General features: G+C 40.1%; 1 protein-coding gene across 9 annotated transcripts in view; it reads right to left on the bottom strand.

Annotated features, from left to right (window-relative positions):
* ARHGEF18 (Rho/Rac guanine nucleotide exchange factor 18) overlaps positions 1 to 20,146 on the bottom strand; it is a 110,406-nt gene that overhangs the window by 10,712 nt on the left and 79,548 nt on the right. For all 9 annotated transcript variants that reach the window (XM_074205139.1, XM_074205140.1, XM_074205136.1 and 6 more), the window contains 11 exons: positions 18,588 to 18,838; positions 17,931 to 18,056; positions 16,638 to 16,755; positions 16,004 to 16,252; positions 14,880 to 14,956; positions 5,189 to 5,367; positions 4,683 to 4,774; positions 3,225 to 3,413; positions 2,099 to 2,242; positions 1,417 to 1,541; positions 349 to 408 (listed from right to left, as the gene is read on the bottom strand). In XM_074205139.1, the coding sequence (XP_074061240.1) occupies positions 349 to 408; positions 1,417 to 1,541; positions 2,099 to 2,242; positions 3,225 to 3,413; positions 4,683 to 4,774; positions 5,189 to 5,367; positions 14,880 to 14,956; positions 16,004 to 16,252; positions 16,638 to 16,755; positions 17,931 to 18,056; positions 18,588 to 18,838 (1,610 nt within the window). The remainder of the gene's footprint in view (positions 1 to 348; positions 409 to 1,416; positions 1,542 to 2,098; positions 2,243 to 3,224; positions 3,414 to 4,682; positions 4,775 to 5,188; positions 5,368 to 14,879; positions 14,957 to 16,003; positions 16,253 to 16,637; positions 16,756 to 17,930; positions 18,057 to 18,587; positions 18,839 to 20,146) is intronic.

Raw genomic sequence — 20,146 nt, 5'->3', positions numbered from 1 at the left:
TTCACTTAGTGGTTCAGAAAAAAAGATCAGGATCCAAATGAATCCTGACCAAAAAGCAGCCATATAGGGAAGGAGTGTTAAAAAACTTCAGAAAAGTCAAGGAAGCTATAAAGATGAAAAAACATTCACTAGATTTGTTAAGTCTAAGATGAAAATTTCACTAGGATTAGAGCTTGGTCACAAAGGGCTGGGGAGAGCCTGGAGAGTGAAAAAGAGGAAGGACCAGCTGCAGAACTGGGAATGAACTTGTACTGCTCTTGACAGAAACATATGGGTGTATTCTGGGCTGAGATGAACCCAATATAGCATGGCTGAGAAAGCAAAAATGACTTTGTTCAGGGTGAGTACCTCAGGTTCCATTATTCCTGGTGGGACACTGTTGTTCCAGTCCACTTGGGTTACCTCAGTCTGAAAAGAGTACCACAGAAGGATACAAATTAGTTTTATTACATAGCAAATAATATATAATCACATCCTTAATAAAAATATAACATATATAATATGTAATTATATTTAATAGAGTATATATTATTTTACACAGTTAATAATATATGTTAAAGATATCACATAATCTTAAGTTTATAATTAAAAGCATAATATAATAGAAAAAGTCCCACCTAGACTGAACTGCTAAGGAACTTGAGGTTTAGAAAGGCCAAGGTCCAAGGTCACACTAGTAGTCAGGCTTCCAGAGTTGAGGGAGGACCCTGAGCAAACTAAATTATCTCCCTCAATGAACTTCTGCTCCTTCCTATTTTTTCCATTCCAATGATTTTGAAACCTCCCTCCCCCCATTCCCCACTCCAATTCCTCTATCTTCCTCTCCCCCAACATCTCACTTCTTCCAATATGCTTTCTGGAGTGACTGCCCCATAGTTGAGAAGCTTGCTTCCTTTCTTGCTTTTCCCACTGCCAGCACTCACGAGGCCTGATTGACCTAATGACATCGCCATCATTGGTGACACTGCTCTTTCCAGTACTCCTTGTATTCTCACTCCCACCAGGGCATGCACTGGTCTCAGTGAGGAAGTTTATCTACTCTTTGCTGCCCATTCTCATGCAGTTGGATTCAATTTTATTTTTAAATATTTTTATTTTTAAAAAATATATTTTCTCTAATTACATTTAAACTTTAAAAAATATTTTGAATTCCAAATTCTATCCTTCCCTCCCCTCCCTATTTCCTGGGACAGTTAGGCAATCAGATAAAGGTAATACATGTGAAATCACAAAACATTTCCATGTAGTCATTATGTTTAAGATTCAAAAGAAAAAGAATGAAAGAAAGTGAAAAAAAAGTAGCATGGGGTAACTGTATTCAAACAATATCAGTTCTTTCTCTGGAGGTGGATAGTATGCTTCATCATTATGGACTCATTTTTAAAATACAGAGAATTAAAATGAAGAAAAACATACTGTCTGTGATCCTTCTTCAGAATCTCCTGAAAGGTCACCAAGCTGTGAGTCTGAGCTGGTAAGGGGATTTTTCCGGTCTCTAAACCAGGCATCACTATTGCAGACCTTTTTCTTAAAACTAGCATCTTAAAAACAGACAAAAAATAAATTCCTAAGACAATCTTATTAGGATATCACAGAGGCCAAATTTAGTTTTGGAAGGAGAATGACTAGCAATTGGAATTAGAAACAAACTTGCCAATTATCAGAAAAAGTTCCAAAATTGGTGACTAAACAGCATTCTGAAACCAAGCCAAGAAAAGCAAAAACAAGAAGAGGAGACTTGCCAAGATTGGCCAAAGGACAAAGTGGAGAAGCCAATTTGAGATTTAAATCTACTTTTGGAAACAGCTCCTGGGAAGTCCACAGAAAAAATTACTATGAAAGGTCTTTCCAGGGTCTATGTTAATGGCAGGGTTTTGCCTGATTTTTCAGTGTTTCCAATGCAGTCATAGAACATCACATTCCAAAGAGTATGAGGAACAAATTAGGCTAAAAGGTAAAACTGATGTGTCTATCAATGTACCCACAGGTACCATGGCCAGACCAGGATACATTACTATCAAGACAAGATGGACCCCCTGATGTCATCTGGGGGGTAAGGGTTGGGGTGAGGGGTAAGAGATTGTGTCTGACTGCTTACTTTTATTTGGGCTTGTATTACTGTCATAGCCTCCAAAAGTCTCTGCTCTCCTGGGTAATAAGAAATCATCCCCTCCACTGCTATCTTCGACTCGACAGTTGCTATTCCCCAGCTGTTTATAGATCAGGTTCTGGATATTCTCAACTAGAGAAAGAAAGAGAGAACATAGAATTATTGCTGTCATCTAGTAAGGTGGTCAGACACCCAGAAAGAAACACAGAACCTCACATCTCTTTCACACAGGAATTCGAGTTTTGGTCCATTCTTATTACTATTGCCAAAAGAAACAAGAAACCAATGTCTGCACAAGAAGTTAAAGGGACATTGTGGGCTTTCTAATTTGTTTCTTTGAAGATGACTACTATCATTAAAGTTCATATCCTGAGCTGTGTTTATTTATTTATTAGATTTTGCAAGGCAATGGGGTTAAGTGGCTTGCCCAAGGCCATGTGTCTGAGGCCGGATTTGAACTCGGGTACTTCTGACTCCAAGGCCAGTGCTCTATCCACTCCATCACCTAGCCGCCCCCTCTGAGCCGTGTTTAAAACAATATTGAGTGATTCCTGCTGATTTAAGCCATGCCCTTACCCAGCCCTTAAGAGGTGAGCAGGCCAAGACTGTGGCCATGGAAGAGACAAAGCAAAATAGTCCATAGTGATATCTGATTCAAGGATGCCAATAGCCATAGATTTTGTCATCAGTTCAAGAAAGTTACTTTTTTGAAATGTGAATTCAGGATAACCAAAGAAACAGTAGCTTTGTCCACGGACAAACATGTGAAAGCGTGTCCAAGGACTAGCCCTGCGCCTGAGTCACTCTTGGGGTTGAGTCCTTTCCACTCCTTAACTCGGATAAAGGAAGAGCTTCCTACATATGCTGTGAATGAATGTTTGTGGATGAGTCAGTGTGGGCACCCTGATGTCTCAGGAGATGTCCCATCATCACTGGGCGTCTCTGCTTTGTCAATGACTCTTTCTTCCGGCTTTAGTTTCACGCTCTGTAAAATGAAGGAGCTGGAATGGGGGTATATGAGTCCTTATCAAGAACTAAGTCTTACAGTTCTAAGGCACATTTTCATGAGTGGGGTCATCCTGGCCACACTCTGGGAGGGTCTTTTGTTACCTACTTTCAGATATTGCCGACTTCAGAATCATCTCGCCTTGCAGGATCTCTGAGGGTTCCCCTCCTCGGAAAATGAACCTGGACTGGGAACCAGGAAGATCTTCAAAGTTGTTCATCTCAGACATTTCTGAATAAATCTGTAGTTTCTCATGGAGACTTTGAGCAATCATCTCATCTTTCTTGCTTAAACGCTCTAAAAAAAAAAGAGTCAAGTGAAAAGAGTGCTGGTATCTACCAGGTTAATTTGTTATTTTATACAATAGAAACCTCTCAGTGTGGCTGGGGCCAAAATGAGTAAGACAAAAGAATGTTTCCGAGACAACCAGGAGACTGGTTGGAATACCTTAGACTTGCCTAAAGAGCCAACCTGTGATTTAGGTCAGCAAGAACCACTCACATGCTTATAGCTTGCTAATAAGATTTACAAAGTATTACATTCACAGCAACCTTGCCAGGTATTTTTGTGCCTATTTTAGAGTTGAAGTAACAGAAATATCTGAGACTTTTCTAGGCTTCCTGACTCTATTTGGCATTCTATCTACCTCTACTATACTAACCTGGGAAGTGCAAAAATCTCAAGAATTCCTTCAAATGACACAGAAACAGAAATGGCTATTTCCAACAGGCTGTATTATCAACACTGTCCTAGCTGTGAGGCATTCAGGAGATGTTGGCGCAGTGCAAGTGAGGCCCCCTCCCCAACATTCCACACCTGGACTTCATATGCTCTGCTACCTGGTCCCCAGGATGACTGTTATGGGCCTTCTCCCTCAGAAGCCTCTGATGCTCAGGGGACTGATCCCCTTAGATGAGAGACTGCTACCAGCTCACTAGAGAGGGTGTCAAGCTGCAGAGACCACTCCCAGCCCATGGACACTGGCTCTGTGTCCAATCAGGGAGGAGCTGACTTTGTGCTACAAAGTAATCAATGTCCAGCTTTGCTCCCAGCTATCTGGCACCCCCCTTTTCTGATTCCTGGCTTCTTTATTCTGGCCTGCCCAGCAAGCTGCCTGAGGAGGATCTTGGCAAAGAACAACAACTGTTTCCATTTTTCTTCTCAAGCTGTTGGCAACTCTGGAGAGCTCTAGATTGAGGTAGAGGATCTGGGTTCAAACCAGCTCTGCCACTGTCGGCAGGGTATCCTGGAGCAGGCCTCTTCACTTCTCCATGACTCAAGTTTCTTCATCTATAAAACGAGGGGCCTGAACTAGATGACTTCTTAAGTTTCTTTCAGTTTTAAGTTTACAAACCTATCACAAATGACTTCTCGAGAGCTTAACTCAAGGTTGAAACAAGGTAATGTCTGGATGCTGCACTTCCCCTTTTCCTTGCTGCTGCCCCAATGATATTCTGCTGCCAGCAGCTGTCTCAGGCAAGGGAAGAACTTCAACCCACATCCACACCCATTCCAGGTATAGGGGGCTCAGACCCTCCTGGTAGAATTTGCTCCTGGTCCCTTTACCTTGGAATTCTTTTAATTTTACAGCTCGGGCCTCAGCCATTTTTCTGTCTTCTTCAGCCTCACTGAATGGCTCTTCTTCCCCATCAGGACAACTAAAGGAAGAAGGGAGGGACACTGTTGTGGCCTGACTGCTTTTCTCTGGTTTCTTTACAAGGGACACTGAGTAAAACCTGTTCATCACTAACTTAGAAAAAAAAGCAGAAGGAATAGGAAGAAACAAACCAGCAGACATTTGTGGAGGACTCTATCTGCATAGAGGATAGAAGTTAAAAGGGGGAAGGGCATGCACAGCTCTTCTCAAAGGGAACCCCCCCCCCAAGTATGGGAGAGAGAAGAGAGCCCTCTCTGACTGACTTACAGAATTCTTATCAGCTGCTTAGCCACTTATTAAGTTATTAAGAACTAAAATACAGTTAACTTTCTTTTGGCTACAAAGGAAAAATGTTAACACTGAATGAAACAAATGCACAAATGGAAAAGAAAACCCTTCCAAAGTTTTTATTTACCTTTCCACAGCTCTGCGGATCAAGGCCATCCAGGAATTTCTCTCTTCTTTGGAGCATGTATAAATCTCATACATTTCCGGTCCTTTCAGGGAGGCACTGATTAGAAACATTGCTTTTTCCTCATTTGCTACCTCCCTTACAATTAGCTTTTGTAATGAAATAACAGGTGGCTTTGAGTCCTGAAAAAACAAACAGATGGGGGGGGTGTTATTTTTTTGTGCCATCACCTTCTCACAAAACTAAGTACTTCTTTCTCCTTAGCAGCAGATTATTTCCATGACAGTTATGTTGTGAAAGAAAAAAACTCCCCTGCCCCCAAAAGAAACCTCAAGAAAAATAAAAATGAAAAAAAGCATACTTCAATCTGTATTCATTATCATAGCTTTCATCACAAGTCCATCAAAGTTGTCTTTAGGTCCCAGCACTGCTGAGAAAAGCTGAGTCCTTCACAGCTCATCATCCCACAATATTGTCCAGCCCTACTCTTGCCCTCAAAGTCAGGGATTACAATATATCTCATGGATATCCTTTTAAAAAAACCTTGCCTTCTTTCCCCTTCCTCTGACCTTTGTTCTTATTATACCTCAGTCACCCACAGATGGCAATGTTAGATCTTACCAACATCCCTAAGTGTGACCTCCACAATCCTTAAGACTGAAAATTTTTTCTGATTAAAGTCACTACTATTCTCTTCCTCCACTTAAACCATGTTCAATGTGGTTTCCAGTCCTTAAGAGTTTTGACTCAATGGTTATTAACAAGTTCAACTATACACTAGCCTTTACTATCAACACCTTTGCTTGTCCTGATGCCACTCAAAACCTGCTACTGTGTTACCTGGGCCCACTACACATTTGCTGTCTATTCTCAACTGGGTCTCACCAAAAGCAAAGCAATTAGACAATTTTTATTTCCTCCAATAAACTTTTAATTCATAAAGCATACAAAATACCAACATGCTCAACTGTATCCTCAATGTAGATCAATGAAAAGTAAGAGACTGAGAAACACCTAGAAAAAAAAAATCATTCTTATTGTTGCTTCCGTTCCTCTCCTGATTAGACTAGCTCTTTTAGATCACTTCTTCAGATGAGCCTTGATGATCAAGTTCCCATAACTCCTTCCCCTTGTATGACAGATTTTGCCTAGAAGTTCTACTCTTCAGACTAGTGGCCCTTTCTTTATCACCCCCAACCTCCATCCAGTTTTGGAATCAAGATCAAATCAACTGTTTGACTAGACACACTAGATGGGGTGTGTCCTTATACTCCCCAAACTTCATTTATCATCTCAGTAAATTTCCAGCCCTCCCAGGTCATCACTCCCAGGAGAGTTGAGTTTAAAAAGAATCCATGAAGCATCCTATTTGAAACATGTGTGTGGAGATCAGCAGAAAGGTTAGGCCTGGATAAGTAGATCTGAGAATCATCAGCACAGAAGTGATAACTGAATCCAAGGGAGCTGGTAAGATCACCAAGTGAAAAAAGTGTAGAGGTTTCAAGAGTTAGTAGGCATGAGCTAGATGAAGATTTAGCCAAGATTGAGAAGAAGGACTGGGAAAGAGAGCAGTGGCACACATACCTAGAGAGAAGAGAGTGTAACGGAGGGGAGCTACAGTGAAGGACAGTGCCCAGGGTTTCAGAAAGATCAAGAAGGGAGACTGAGAAAAGGCCATTGGATTCGATGATTAGGAGATCATTAATAACTTTGCAGAGAGCATTTTCAGTGGAATGAAGAGGCCAGACGTGAAGATACAAAATTAAAAAAGAAGATAAGAGGAAAGGAAGGGGAGATCCCCATTGTGGAGGGCTTTGGCAAGGTGGCCAGCAATGGAAGAGAAGAAAAAAGGTCAACAGCTAGCAGGAATGGACAGATGGATCAAGGGAGTTTTGAAGATGGGGAAGACATGGGCATGTTTGTAGGCAGCAGGGAAGTAGGTAGCAGAAGAGAGGGACTGAAGAGAAGTTGAAAGAATGAGAATTATGTGGGGAGAGGCAATTGGCTGGAAAAGATAGAATGGAATAGGATCACTTGTGGAAGCAGAGGGATTTGCTCCAGCAAGGACCTAGGGGAGGCGAGGAAGACCTGAGTTCAATTTTGGCTTCAGACACTACTATACACCTCTGTACAAGTCATTTCTTCAACTGTAAAAATGGGGATTATAGCATAAAGTAGACAGATATGTAAAGGCTTATTTCTCTTTTTTTATCTCTTGTGATGCAGAAGGCATCAAAGAGATATGAAATGAAGAATAAGAGAAGAAAGTTCTCTGTGAATGGTCTCCATTTTTTCAGCTAAATATTTCAGCTGATGGGGGGGGGACTGATTAGGGAAGCACAAAAAGATGCCTCATTGCAGTGAGGGCCCTATCTGATTCAAGGGAACAATGACTTCCATTGTACTGAGGTTCAACACCTCAGATTAACTCTCAGCTCTTTAATTACCCTCACTTTCTATTTCTGGCCATTTAACTTTATTTTTTACACCCATTCCCTTCTTATTTTTCCAATTCCCACCTTGGTTCAGACTCTCCACAGCACCTCCCCAGGGCCAACTGTGATGGCATCCTCCAAGGCTTCCCTAATTCCAGCCTCCCTGCTCTCTCATCTCCCTCACTACTGATAAAAGTCTCACCACCCCAATCCCAGGAGATGCTACTGCCTTGGGCTCAAAATAAACCCCTCTACCTGGCGCTCACCACAGATCTTCCAGGCTCACTTCCTTTCTTCCCTTTTCCCAGTCAAGACAGTTCCTGGCTCTCATGCATGCCTTCTTCCATCTCCCAGTGTTCCCACCCCCTCCTCTTCCTGCCTTCTCCCTCTTACAAGTTCCCCTAAAGAAAAATGGTATCCCCAGCAATCTAGGAAAAGTATGCCTTGCCCGAAGGAGGCATTTAATAAATGTTTGTAGAAATAAACTTTCTGCTGGTGTTGAAAACTTAACCTCTGTGGAAAAGCAGCATGAAGAACAAAGTCAAGGGTTTAGAGCAAAAGGAACAGACATCAGAAACCCTATTCTACAGGACAGTCCTGGTCAGTCACTTCACCCTCCTGAGTCCCACCTTCTTGCTCATCAGGAAGGGACGTGTCTTCTCTCAATTCCAGCTATCACCAGAATCTAATTTATTTTATTTCTCCCCAAATGATCTTCCACCATTTTCTATGTGACCTTGGGCAAGTCACTTAACTTCACTGGATGGCCTCTATGGTCCCCTCACAACCTGGGCTAGGCTTTCACATTTCCTCCTCATCTGCTTCTCTGGTGACGAGTCAAAGATTAAAGTCCAGAGTGAGAAGATGTCTGAAAGAGCCAGGATGACCTGGATCTTGGGGAGGGAGAGGAGGAGGTAAGGAAAAGCTGCGCTCCTCCCCCTGAAGGTCAACCCTTCAGCACAGGTTGGGGGATGGGGGGAGAGAAGGCCTTTCCATCAGAATTACTTTATGGTTTAAAATTTTTTTTTATTTATTTAATGCAATGGGATTAAGTGATTTGTTCAAGGTCACACAGCTAGTGTCTGAGGTCAAATTTGAACTCAGGTCCCCCTGACTCCAGGGCTGGTGTTCTATTCACTGCACCACCTAGCTGCCCCTGGAAGAATTACTTTAAATAAATATGAAGTAAAGTATATAAATAAATATGAAGTAAAGTAGAAATAGGAAGGTGTAGAAAAGATGGGTTCCTACCATACAGGAAACTTACTTTATTGACTCCAGCTTATAGATAGAAGCTGGTGCAATTCATGAAATAGGGAACTGTTCTGAATCTTTGAAAAAGGCAATGGGCATCAGTTTAATCAGAAAAAAAGAAAACCCAGCACTATCTAAGTGCCCCCCCCCCAATTCTGCATAGCAAGCAACCAGGACTTCCAGCACTGTTCAGAAAGGGAGTGCCAACTAGGAAGTGACTGTTTTGAACCAAATGAACAAGCATCTAAAGGGACCATAAATAAAAAGATGGGCCTTGGTCCAGGAGGTCCCTCAGGAGATGTGCTCCACAATGACACTGGGCTTGGGACTCATGAAATCTATTTGAAGAAAGCTCTTCTGATCTTCCAGCATCCAGCTGGTTACTGGTTACCACGGTCACAAATTAAAGGCAGAATGGCAGGGACTGTTTTCCAGGGTAAAATAGTGGGTCTAAATCCACTCACCCCAATCAGGCCCCTGCATGAACATGCCAGTAATAAGAGAACTCTTCAAGCAGGATCTTGGCACTAATAGCTGACAGCTGCTCAGGAGGAAATGGAAAAATGCAATAATAAAAATACTGCAAAAAGAGGGCAAAGGGCAACAAAAATGTGCAAACCCTTTGATCCAGGAATACCATTATTCTGAAGACATCATGAAAAAAGGGTAAAATGTACAACAATATTCATGGTGGCTCTGTTTGTGGTAGACAAGAATTGGAAATTGAGTGAATGTCCATCAATTGGGGAATGGCTGAACAAAGTGTGGTCTATGTATAGGTCGTGGAACACTACTGTTCTGTTAGAAACCAGGAGGGATGGGAATTCAGAGAAGCCTGGAGGGATCTGCATGAACTGATGATGAGCGAGATGAGCAGAACCAGAAAAACATTGTATACCCTAACAGCAGCATGGGGGTGATGGTGAACTTTGATGGACTTGCTCATTCCATCAGTGCAACAATCAGGGACAATTTTAGGGTATTTGCGATGCAGAATACCATCTGTATCAAAAGAAAGAACTGTGGAGTTTAAACAAAGATCAAAGACTATTACCTTTAATTTAAGAAAAGTTATTATGTAATTTTGCTATTTCTTATTATATTTTATTTTTTCCATTTAGGATATGATTTTACTCTCAACACATTCAATTTTGTTAAATGTATAGTATGCAAACAATCTAAAGACTATCAGACTGCCTTCTTTGGGGAGGAGCGAGATTGGGAGAAAAATTGTAAAATTCAATAAAAATAAAAAAATTTTAAAAAAAGAAAAATTTTTTAAAAAGGGCCAGTTCCTTGTTATTAACGAAACTGTTCACACTTTAAAGGTACTCAACTCATATGAAACTTTCTTCACTTTGTTTTCATGTTTTTCTATAAATAAATGCTAGTTAGAATTTACAATGATCTCATTTGCTGAATTAAGTTTTTAAAAATGCACTTCAATATACCAAAATTTGTGGGGTACAGTAAATACTGTACTTAAGGAAAAATTTATTTCTCTAAATTCTCATATCAACAAAGTTAAAAAAAAGAACAGATCAATGAATAACATATGCTATTAAAAAAAAAAACCCAAAACAAAAAAAAAAGAATTCCCAATTGAACACCAAATTAGAAATCCTGAAAATCAAAGGTGAGATAAAACTGAAAGTTAAAACTATTGTGCTAATAAATAAAACTAGGAGTTGTTCTTATGAAAAAACAAAAACAAACAAAAAATCCAGTAAGACAGGTAAGTCATGAGTTAATCTGATTTAAAAAGACAACCAAAGGTGGTGGCTAGGTGGTGAAGTGGATAGAGCACTGGCCTCAGACACTTAATAATTACCTAGTTGTGTGGCCTTGGGCAAGCCACTTAACCACATCTGTCTTGCAAAAAAACCTAAAAAAAAAAAATCAGGAAAGAAAATGCCTAAATAACCCCATCTTAGAAAAAAAAAATTGAACTCCTTAAGAAAAAATTCCCAAGATCAAATGGATTCATAAGTGAATTTTTCCAAACTTTTAAAAAAACAACAAATTCCAATATTATATAAGCTATTTGGAAAAAAAAAGACAAAGGAATCCTACCAAACTCCTTTTATGAAAAATACATGGTACTCATACCCAAACCAGGAAGAGTTAAAAGAGAAAAAAAATTGTAGATCAATTTCCTTAATGAATATTAATACAAAAATTTTGAAAATACTAAAAAGGGAATTACAGTAATATATCACAAGAATTATACACTATGATCAGATAGGATTTATACCAGTAATACAGGTTTAGTTCAATATTAGGAAAACTATCAACATAACTGATCATATCAATAACGAAACCAACAGAAATCAAGATTTACCTCAACAGACGCTGAAAAAGTTTTTGACAAAATAAATACATAGGAATAAAGGGAGTGTTCCTTAAAATGATAAAACCATCGGCAAGGGGTAGCTAGTAGGCCCAGTGAATAAAACAACAGCCCTGGAGTCAGGAGGACCTGAGTTCAAGTCTAACCATTAATACTTAGTAGCTGTACGGTCCTAGACAAGTCACTTAACCTCTACTGCCTCACTAAATAAATAATAAATAAATAAAGCCATCAGAAAACATTAACTGTAATACAAACCCAGTAAGATCAGGGTTTGTAAAGCAAGGATGCCCATTATCTCCACTATTTTTCAATATAGTACTAGAAATATTAGCTTTAGCAATAAGAGGAAAAAAAGAAATTGAAGGAATTAAAATAGGCAATGAAGAAACAAAACTATCACTCATTTCAGACGATATGATAGTATACTATGAGAACCCCAGAGAATCAATGAAAAAACTAGATGAAATAATTAACAACTTAAGCAAAGGACATATAAGATAAACCCATACAAATCCCATGCATTTCTTTTCATGACTAGCAAATCCTAGCAGCAAGAGATAGAAAGAGAAATTCCATTTTAAAAAACTGTAAACTATATAAAATAATTCCAAGTCTACCTACCAAGACAAACCCAGGAACTATAAGAACGAAATAAAAAATAAAGTCAGACCTAAACAACAGAAAAAATATCAGTTGCTCATGGGTAGGACAAGTCAATATGATAAAAAATGATAATTCTGCTTTTCAGTGCCATACCTATCAAACTACCAAAAAATTATCTCTTAGAGCTAGACAAAATTCATCAGGAAGAACAAAAGGTTAAGAATATGGGGGGGGGGGGGATAAACAAGTGATGGTGGCCTTCAGATCTCAAACTACAGTAGAAAGTGTTAATCATCAAAACTATCTGGTACTGGCTAAGAAATAGAGTGATGGATTAGTGGAACAAGATTAGCAGTCAATGTCCACAATCACCTAGTGTTTGAGAAATCCAAAGACTTGGGATAAGAACTCACTATCTGACAAAAACTGCCGAGAAAACTGGAAAACATAAGACACAAAACAGAAAAACAAGGAATAGTCTATTAGTAAGATCTATGGAAAAAGGACGAATTCATGAACAAATAAGAGAGAGAGAGATCTCATTATGAAATGTAAAATAGATCATTTTGTATTTTTTTAAATAAAAAGCTTTTGTTTAAACAAAACCAATGCAATCAAGTTTAGGAGAGCAGAAAAATGGGAAACAATCTTTGCAGTGTCTCTGATAAATGACTCATTTCTCAAATATATAGAGAATCGAGTCAAATTTCTAAGAATACAAATCATTTAGCAATTGATAAATGGTCAAATAGGCAGCCCTCAGTGAAAAAAAAATTAAAGCTATCTAGAAACACATGAAGAAATGCTCTAAATCATTAATGATTAGAGAAATGCAAATTAAAACAACTCTGAGGCACCACCTCATACCTATCAAATTGGCTTACATGACAAAAAAGGAAAATCATAAATGTTGGAAAAGATGTGGGAAAATTGGGACATTAATGAACTGCTGATGGAGTTGTGAACTGATCAACTATTCTGAGAGTAATTTGCTACACTACAGTACTACACTAACCAGGTCTATATCCCAAAGAGATCATAAAAAGGGGGAAAGGATCTACATGTGCAAAAATATTTACAGCAGCTCCTTTTGTGGTGGCAAAATATTGGAAATTCTAGGTTTGTCCATCAATTGAGGAATGGCTGAACAAGATGTGGTATATGAATGTAATGAAATACTACTGTGGAATAATGGACAGATTTCACAAAATCCTGGAAAGATTTATACAAACAGATGCAAAGTAAAATGACCAGAACTAGGAAAACATTTATATATCAAAATATCAGCAACAATATATGATGATCAACTATGAATGACTCAATTCTTCTCAGCAACAGAATGACCCAAGACAAGTATAAAGGACTCATGAAAGGAAAATGCTATCCATATCCAGAAAAAGAACTGATGAACTCTGAATGCATCAAAGCATGTTTTTTCAATTATTTTATGCTTTCTCATGTTTCCCCCCACTTTGGACCTGTTTCCTCCACAACTGAGACTAATATGGAAATATGTTTTACATGTATAAACTATATCAAACTACCTGTCATTTTCAGAAGAGGATGGGAGAAAAGTTGGGCAATCATAATCTTGCAAAAATGAATGCAAAAATTTTCACAATATATAATTGGAAAAAAATACTATTAAAAACAAAAAAATTACTAAAAGTTATTTTGACATGTCACTGGAAAATAAAAATAAAATAAAAATACACTTCAAAAGCAAATGAACAGTTTTCTCAATATAGATATGCTCATCCTTAGTACAATTTGCTACACTACAGTACTACACTAATCAATCATCTTTAAACTCATCTATTAGCCAAGCCTGTGGAAAATGGTCTCTGGAAGAACTCAAATCCATTTATAGGCAAAAAGTCCCAATGCTAACATCACTGGCAAAGATCTTCACTTTAAAAACAGCATTTCTCCCTTTATTGTCCTGAATACAGATCAGAGATTTATCAGATTCAGCAGGCAAGTCACAATAACCATCAGCTTCCATTTCTTGTCTTGGAGTTATTGATGAGTCCACATAAACATGGTAACCACAAAAGGCAGGTACAAAGTTGTACCTTCCCACAATAGGCTCCTTAGTGCACTATCTCAGTAGGCCAGTCTGTCCAGGGGGTCAAACTTTATCCTTTCTTCCCAATCTTGCTCCTTCCACTCTTCTAAAGTAAAGCCCCTTTCAGGACTTGCAGTTCTGGACTCCAGTGGTTTGTGTTACTCTAGCTTAGGGCTGACTGATCATTGCTCTTCTTTTCTCAAATATTTATGACTCTTCCCTCTCAAACCTATACTTTTAGAAAAGTTCAGAGGGGGGCACAGCTAGGTGGGGTAGTGGAAAAAGCACCAGCCCCTGGAGTCAGGAGTACCTGGGTTCAAATACGGTCTCAGACACTTAATAATTACCTAGCTGTGTGGCCTTGGGCAAGCCACTTAACCCCATTTGCCTTGCAAAAACCTAAAAAAAAAAGTTCAGAGGACCCCTTCATGTCCATTTTGCAGATCAAAAACAGTAGGGGACAAGGGATTCCAATGTCTTCCTTAGCTTTGTAGTTATCCTAGAGAATGAAGAAAAGCTGGAAACACCTTCTCCAGAAAAGAGAATCCAACTTGGAGCTGAAAGGAATACCTCAAATCCAGGAAGTTCCCTGTACACGTATGAAGCTATCACCTCTCCTGGGTCTCTCAGCACAGCTGCTTTCAGAAGTTATCCTTTGCAGCATTCTCCAATGACCTATGGCAGGAGTGCCCATGCTGCTTTACAAGAGGACTGCCCCTGGATTCTCACGCCTCAGTGAGACATCACAACTCACATTGCATAGACACAGGCAGACTTGACTCTTTCACTTCTCACTAAATTGCCTTCTATTTCCCATCAGGAGAGAATGACTAGAATTATAAACATCTGCAAGCTGGGCAGTAATGATGGGCACAGATGAAAACTAAACAGCAGCTCCTGGAGGGCCTTGACCTCAGGGACTGTCCAGGAAGGACTGAGTTAAGAGTCAATTACAGGGAGGAAAGTACACAAAATACTCACCACAGATGCAAAGACATATTTTTGGTCCTTTTCTTGTAGCAGCAAAAGTACATCAGTCAACAGGACAGCAAGAACATCTATCAAGAAAGCAGAATGAGAACATGGAATGCTGTCAATAGCCCATTGAGAAGGAAGGATCCAAAGTTAGTTCGAATCTCTGGCACTCCCACAGCAGAAGGCTCTTCACCATTTTGGGACTCAGTTGCCTCATCTGTAACATGAAGGAACTGAATGAGAGGATCTCCAGGGTCCTAGGAGTCTCCTCAGACTGTTCACATGGGGTCTGGTGACAGACAGTAACTTTGCTCTGCACCATCTAAAAAGCCTCCTGGTGTGAGTAGACATTCCTGGTCTTCCCTTTTCCCTCATCCTTGGATTAGAGGAAAAAACAAGTGTGTTGCTTTCCTATTTCAACCACAGCAAGCCAATGAATGAGCTAGAGAGTGTCTCTCTGAAGGCATATCCAGAAGCAAAGAGTCTACTACAACCCTAGACATGAAAAACAGGCCTCTACCTAATGTACAAAGGTGACAAGGAAAATTTCTGCACAGCATGTACTGTGTTCCAAAAGGAACATATCCATGTGGCTTAGCTACAGTTAACACCAAGAACACTGGGACATCAAACTGGAAAGAAAAGGAGCTGGTGCAAAGTTAGGTCTGCTAGGGAAATCTGAAGAGTAAAGCTTTGTAAAGACAGCTTTTCTTCTTGCCCTGATTTTTTGTGGGCAAAAAGATGTCATGGGGTTGGCATGACATGGGTTGATATTTATTTCCTTGACTGCAAACTATGAATCTCTCAAAATGTGTTTTGATGAAAGAGAACTCATGAAGCATTCGCAGAAGAGCTAAACACAAATATTTCCCCCAGTCAAACAGATCAGCAAATCAGGGAAAGAAATAATTTGTATAGTTACTTAACTTATCAAAACTATACCTAAGCACCATAATGATGCAAATTTTATTTAAATAAACAACAAAGTTCCTAACTGTCCTTCTCTGTACCCCCAGAGCCTGGTATACAGTAAGCATTTAATAAATGCTTACTGACTGATGCTTGCTGACTGATACTATTTTAGGGGCATGGCTAGTCACAAATAGAACTGACCTAGTGGAGAGGTTTACCTTTCAGACGCCCTGATGCAGTCTTCCAGCACAACATTCCATCGAGATGGAGCTGCCGATGGAGCATATCCTCCTTCCGGAAGGTCAGCCCATTTTTGAGCTTGCCAGAGGACTTCAGGTCCATCTTGCCAACGATCTCTTTGAGACGCTGCCCCTTCTCACATTCATTCACTTTGGCATCGACTTGTGTGATAATGTCTTTTATGAGGCCAAGAGCCTGGTTCAAGTCTGCATAATCTTCAGTGCCAGCTAGCACAGGAAGCAGAGTTAGCTCTTTTCATATTTTTAAAAACATAGCAAACACAAGAAATGATGGTCTCCCCCTGACCTGTGAATCCCCAATTACAGCAACCTGAGGATCCTAAAATTTAAAAAGCTCATAGGTTTCCTAAAACAAGAACTACTATCTGTGCCATTGCAGAGTCCTCATTTCTAATGCATCAAAATAAAGGCACCTAAAGTGACCCCATAATACCTTTCAGTGGTCAGGGGAAACCTCGTAGAAATTATGCCTAGTACACTACTCAGAAGCAAAAAGAGGACCATAATTGGCGCATATTAGGAAGACAGTATATGGAACCAATAGTTCACAGTATTTTCTTTATCAAATGGTAATTATGATGCCCGCTGGTACCTTCAGTATTCTGAAGAATGCGTTCCACCAGCACAGGGTACTTTGTAATTCGCTGAGTCACGAGAAGAATACATTCCTGAACACCAAGCCGCCTCACAATGGAAAAGTTGCCAATTTTCTATGGAAAGAAAAAGCCCAAGCTTATGAATCTGATTCATTCCTCCACCTAGTCCACTTCAATGCCAATCTGCTTTCTACTTTTCCATTCTCAGATCATGAATTCCTAGTCTTCTGACAGACCTGTTACAGGGTATGAGGCTGCCAGTGCTTTTTTTTTTTGGTAAGGCAAACAGGGTTAAGTGGCTTGCCCAAGGCCACACAGCTAGGTAATTATTAAGTGTCTGAGACCAGATTTGAACCCAGGTACTCCTGACTCCAAGGCCGGTGCTTTATCCACTACGCCACCTAGCCGCCGCCCCCCCCCCCCAGTGCTTTTGAAAACGTGATTTTCAACTTGAAAAAACCAAAAGGGAAAAAAAAGGGAGGGTACAGCTCCCTGGGAGGACAGGGGATTATGCAGCAAGCCTAACAAAGTTAGTTAGCCTTTCCCTGTCACTGGGGGGGGGGAAGAAGAGAGAAACAAGTTTTATTGGTTCAAAACATATTGCTAATTATTCTCTTATGCTATGGAATTATATGATTAAAAATGAATACACAAAAGACTTGCGCACACAAAGACACAGACTCTCTCTGTGTCTCTCTCCCTGGTAGGACTCCAAAGTCTTTGATACAGAAAATATCTAAGAATGTGGCCTTGACCTTCTGGGTCTGGACAACCCCAGTGACAATGTTGCATATTAGTTTTTTCCTACTGGGTTAAAAATATTTCTCTTGGACATGTTTTTTGGCTCTATAGCATGAGATGGTGCATAGCATTGCTCATCACATTGGCATACACCCTCCAGCTACCCTTTCCCTTTCCATTCAGTTTAGTTTCTGACTATTTGCTGTTTTGGAAAGGGGGGGAAAAGAGAGAAAATTTTACAAGGATGAATGGTGAAAACTATATATGTAACTGAAAAAATATTAAAATAGAAAAATAAAAATATTCTTGCTGGGGCAGCTAGGTGGCACAGTGGATAGAGCATGGGTCCTGGAGGCAGAAGGACCTATTAAATGCAGCCTCTGCTGGCTGTGTAACCTTGGGTAAGTCACTTAATCACATTGCTTTGCAAAAAAAAAAATACTCTTGCAAACTATTCATAACTCTCCTCATGAATAAAAGTATCAGGGAACACAAGAAAAAGTCAAGTTCTCAAAATTTTCAGCCACAAGGCTTTAATTTCTTTTTACCTTTATCATATTTTGGAATTTCTTGTTTTGCTGGAGCAGTTCCTTATAGTGACTGACAGCTTCATTGTGACCACAACAAAAGATGCCATATTTATCTTTCATTCTTTCTCCATTTTCACCTGAAAACTAATGAGACAGAAAACAAATCATGAGAAACCTGTTTGTAACCACCATAGTCTATCTGAATCCATTTCATCAGGCTTCAAACAGATTGCCTAACTTATTTACAATTTCAGTTTCTCTTTAAAAAGAAAAGAGAAATCTTAGAGGTGCATACTCAGCCTAACAATATGATAAAATAAGGGTTTTAATAAAACTGCCAAAAATGTGAGAAAAGTAGCATTTAGTTTAGAAAATGATTCCAGAAAGAACTCTGAGAGAGAGAGAGAGAGAGAGAGAGAGAGAGAGTTACTTTCCTCAGGAATTTCTGCTTTTCATTTTAGAAGTGATCTGGGCAACATATCTGATAAGTTCTTTATCCCTCTCCCATGAACTTCTGCAGAGAACAGATCCTCAAGAAGCCTAATTCTAAAAGAGGATCCTAAAATGGGGACACTATCTCGCTCTCTATGGTCCCAGACTATGGGCCACTCCACTGATCCTAGAGGCTAGAATGATAATTTTTACCCTGATTTCTCCAATTACTATAGTTCCCACCTGTTGTACCAAGAGGTCTCCAATTTTCTGAATCACATAATTCTGATCACTCCCTTCTGCCAAGGACTCTTTGCGTCGCTCCTTTAAGCGGTACAAGAACTGGCTGTGCATCTCCAGCAAGTCATCCACACATGGGAAGATACGGTTGATGATTCTGCTACTGAACTGCATCTCTTCCTTCAGAGCTTTGGAATAGACTTTCAACATTATCTTCAGGGTTCGGACGTGATGCACTTCAGTCTGCATTAACTCTGCAGGAGACACAGAGAGCCAAGACTAAGAAGCAGCTGCAGCAAAATCATAAGTCTTCTCTTCACACACCTGAATTGTCTCCAGCCCCTACTGAACTGTCACACTCTGCCTCTCCATCTTTTAGAATTTCTCTCTTGATCTTCAAGGCATAGCTCTGGTACCACCTCTTTGGTTACTGTTTTATCTGGGCAGCTAGGTAGTACAGAGGAGAGTGCCGAGTCTGGAGTCCAGAGAACCCATCTTCCTGAGTTCAAATATAGCCTCAGACACCACTAGTTCCAGTGGTGCCCAGTTGCTCATCTGTAAAATAAGCTGAAGAAGGAAATGGCAACCACTCCAGTCTCATTGCCACGAAAACCCCAACTGGGGTCACAAAGAGTCAGATATGACTGAAATGACTAACATGGCCAGGCTCTGTCCTTTCAATGTGAGGTAAACTCCTTGTAGGTAGGGATTGTTTTCTGTTTTTTTTATTTTTTTTTTATTTTTGCAAGGCAATGGGGTTAAGTGGCTTGCCCAAGGCCACACAACTAGGTAATTATTAAGTGTCTGAGGCCGGATTTGAACTCAGGTACTCCTAACTCCAGGGCCAGTGCTCTATCCACTGCACCACCTAGCTGCCTCCGGGATTGTTGTCGTTTTTGTTTTTCTATTCCCAACTTAGCACAGTGCCTTACATACAGCTGGGTGCTCAGCAATGTCTGTCCGTGATTCTAATCACTAGTTAACAGTGTTCTAATTTGCAGGTTTTTCAAAGTGCTTCACAAATAAATTACCTCAATTGATCCTAATAAGTCTGGGAAGGGTGCTTGTCGAGGTTCACACAGCAAATGACACTAAGCAAACATCACAGGAAGTATTTATAGAGATTCTGGCAAATCCACTGCCTTTTGGGCAGATTCATTAAACCCAAGTCTGAGTGACAGGAAGCTCATATAGACAGAACAGCAGAGGCATGAGAAGCAGAGTGAAGGCGAACAGACTGTGATTGGAGTGTGAGGTGGTGAAAAACAGATCTGGAGTCCAGAGACTTGGGTTCAAATCCTGACTCTCCTAATTACTGCTAGCAGAGCCCCAGACAAGAGATTTCACTTTTACTTTCCTCATCTAGAAAAAGGCAGACATTGGTCTAATTCATCTTTCCAATCCCTTGCAACCCTAAATCCTACAGCCTTACAACAGACTGGAGTCTCTGTGGGTATACTGGCCCCAAAGGAGATTTCAAGAGTCTATGGCAGTGTCTAGGGCAAGATGTCAACAGTGAAGAACAGCAGTCACTTGAGCCTGACAGGTGGAGGTGGGGACAG

This window comes from Macrotis lagotis, chromosome X, assembly GCF_037893015.1.
Source record: "Macrotis lagotis isolate mMagLag1 chromosome X, bilby.v1.9.chrom.fasta, whole genome shotgun sequence".
NCBI lineage: Eukaryota > Metazoa > Chordata > Mammalia > Peramelemorphia > Peramelidae > Macrotis > Macrotis lagotis.
The sequence above is the reverse complement of the archived record's forward strand: the minus strand, read 5'-3'. Positions and strand labels throughout refer to the sequence as shown.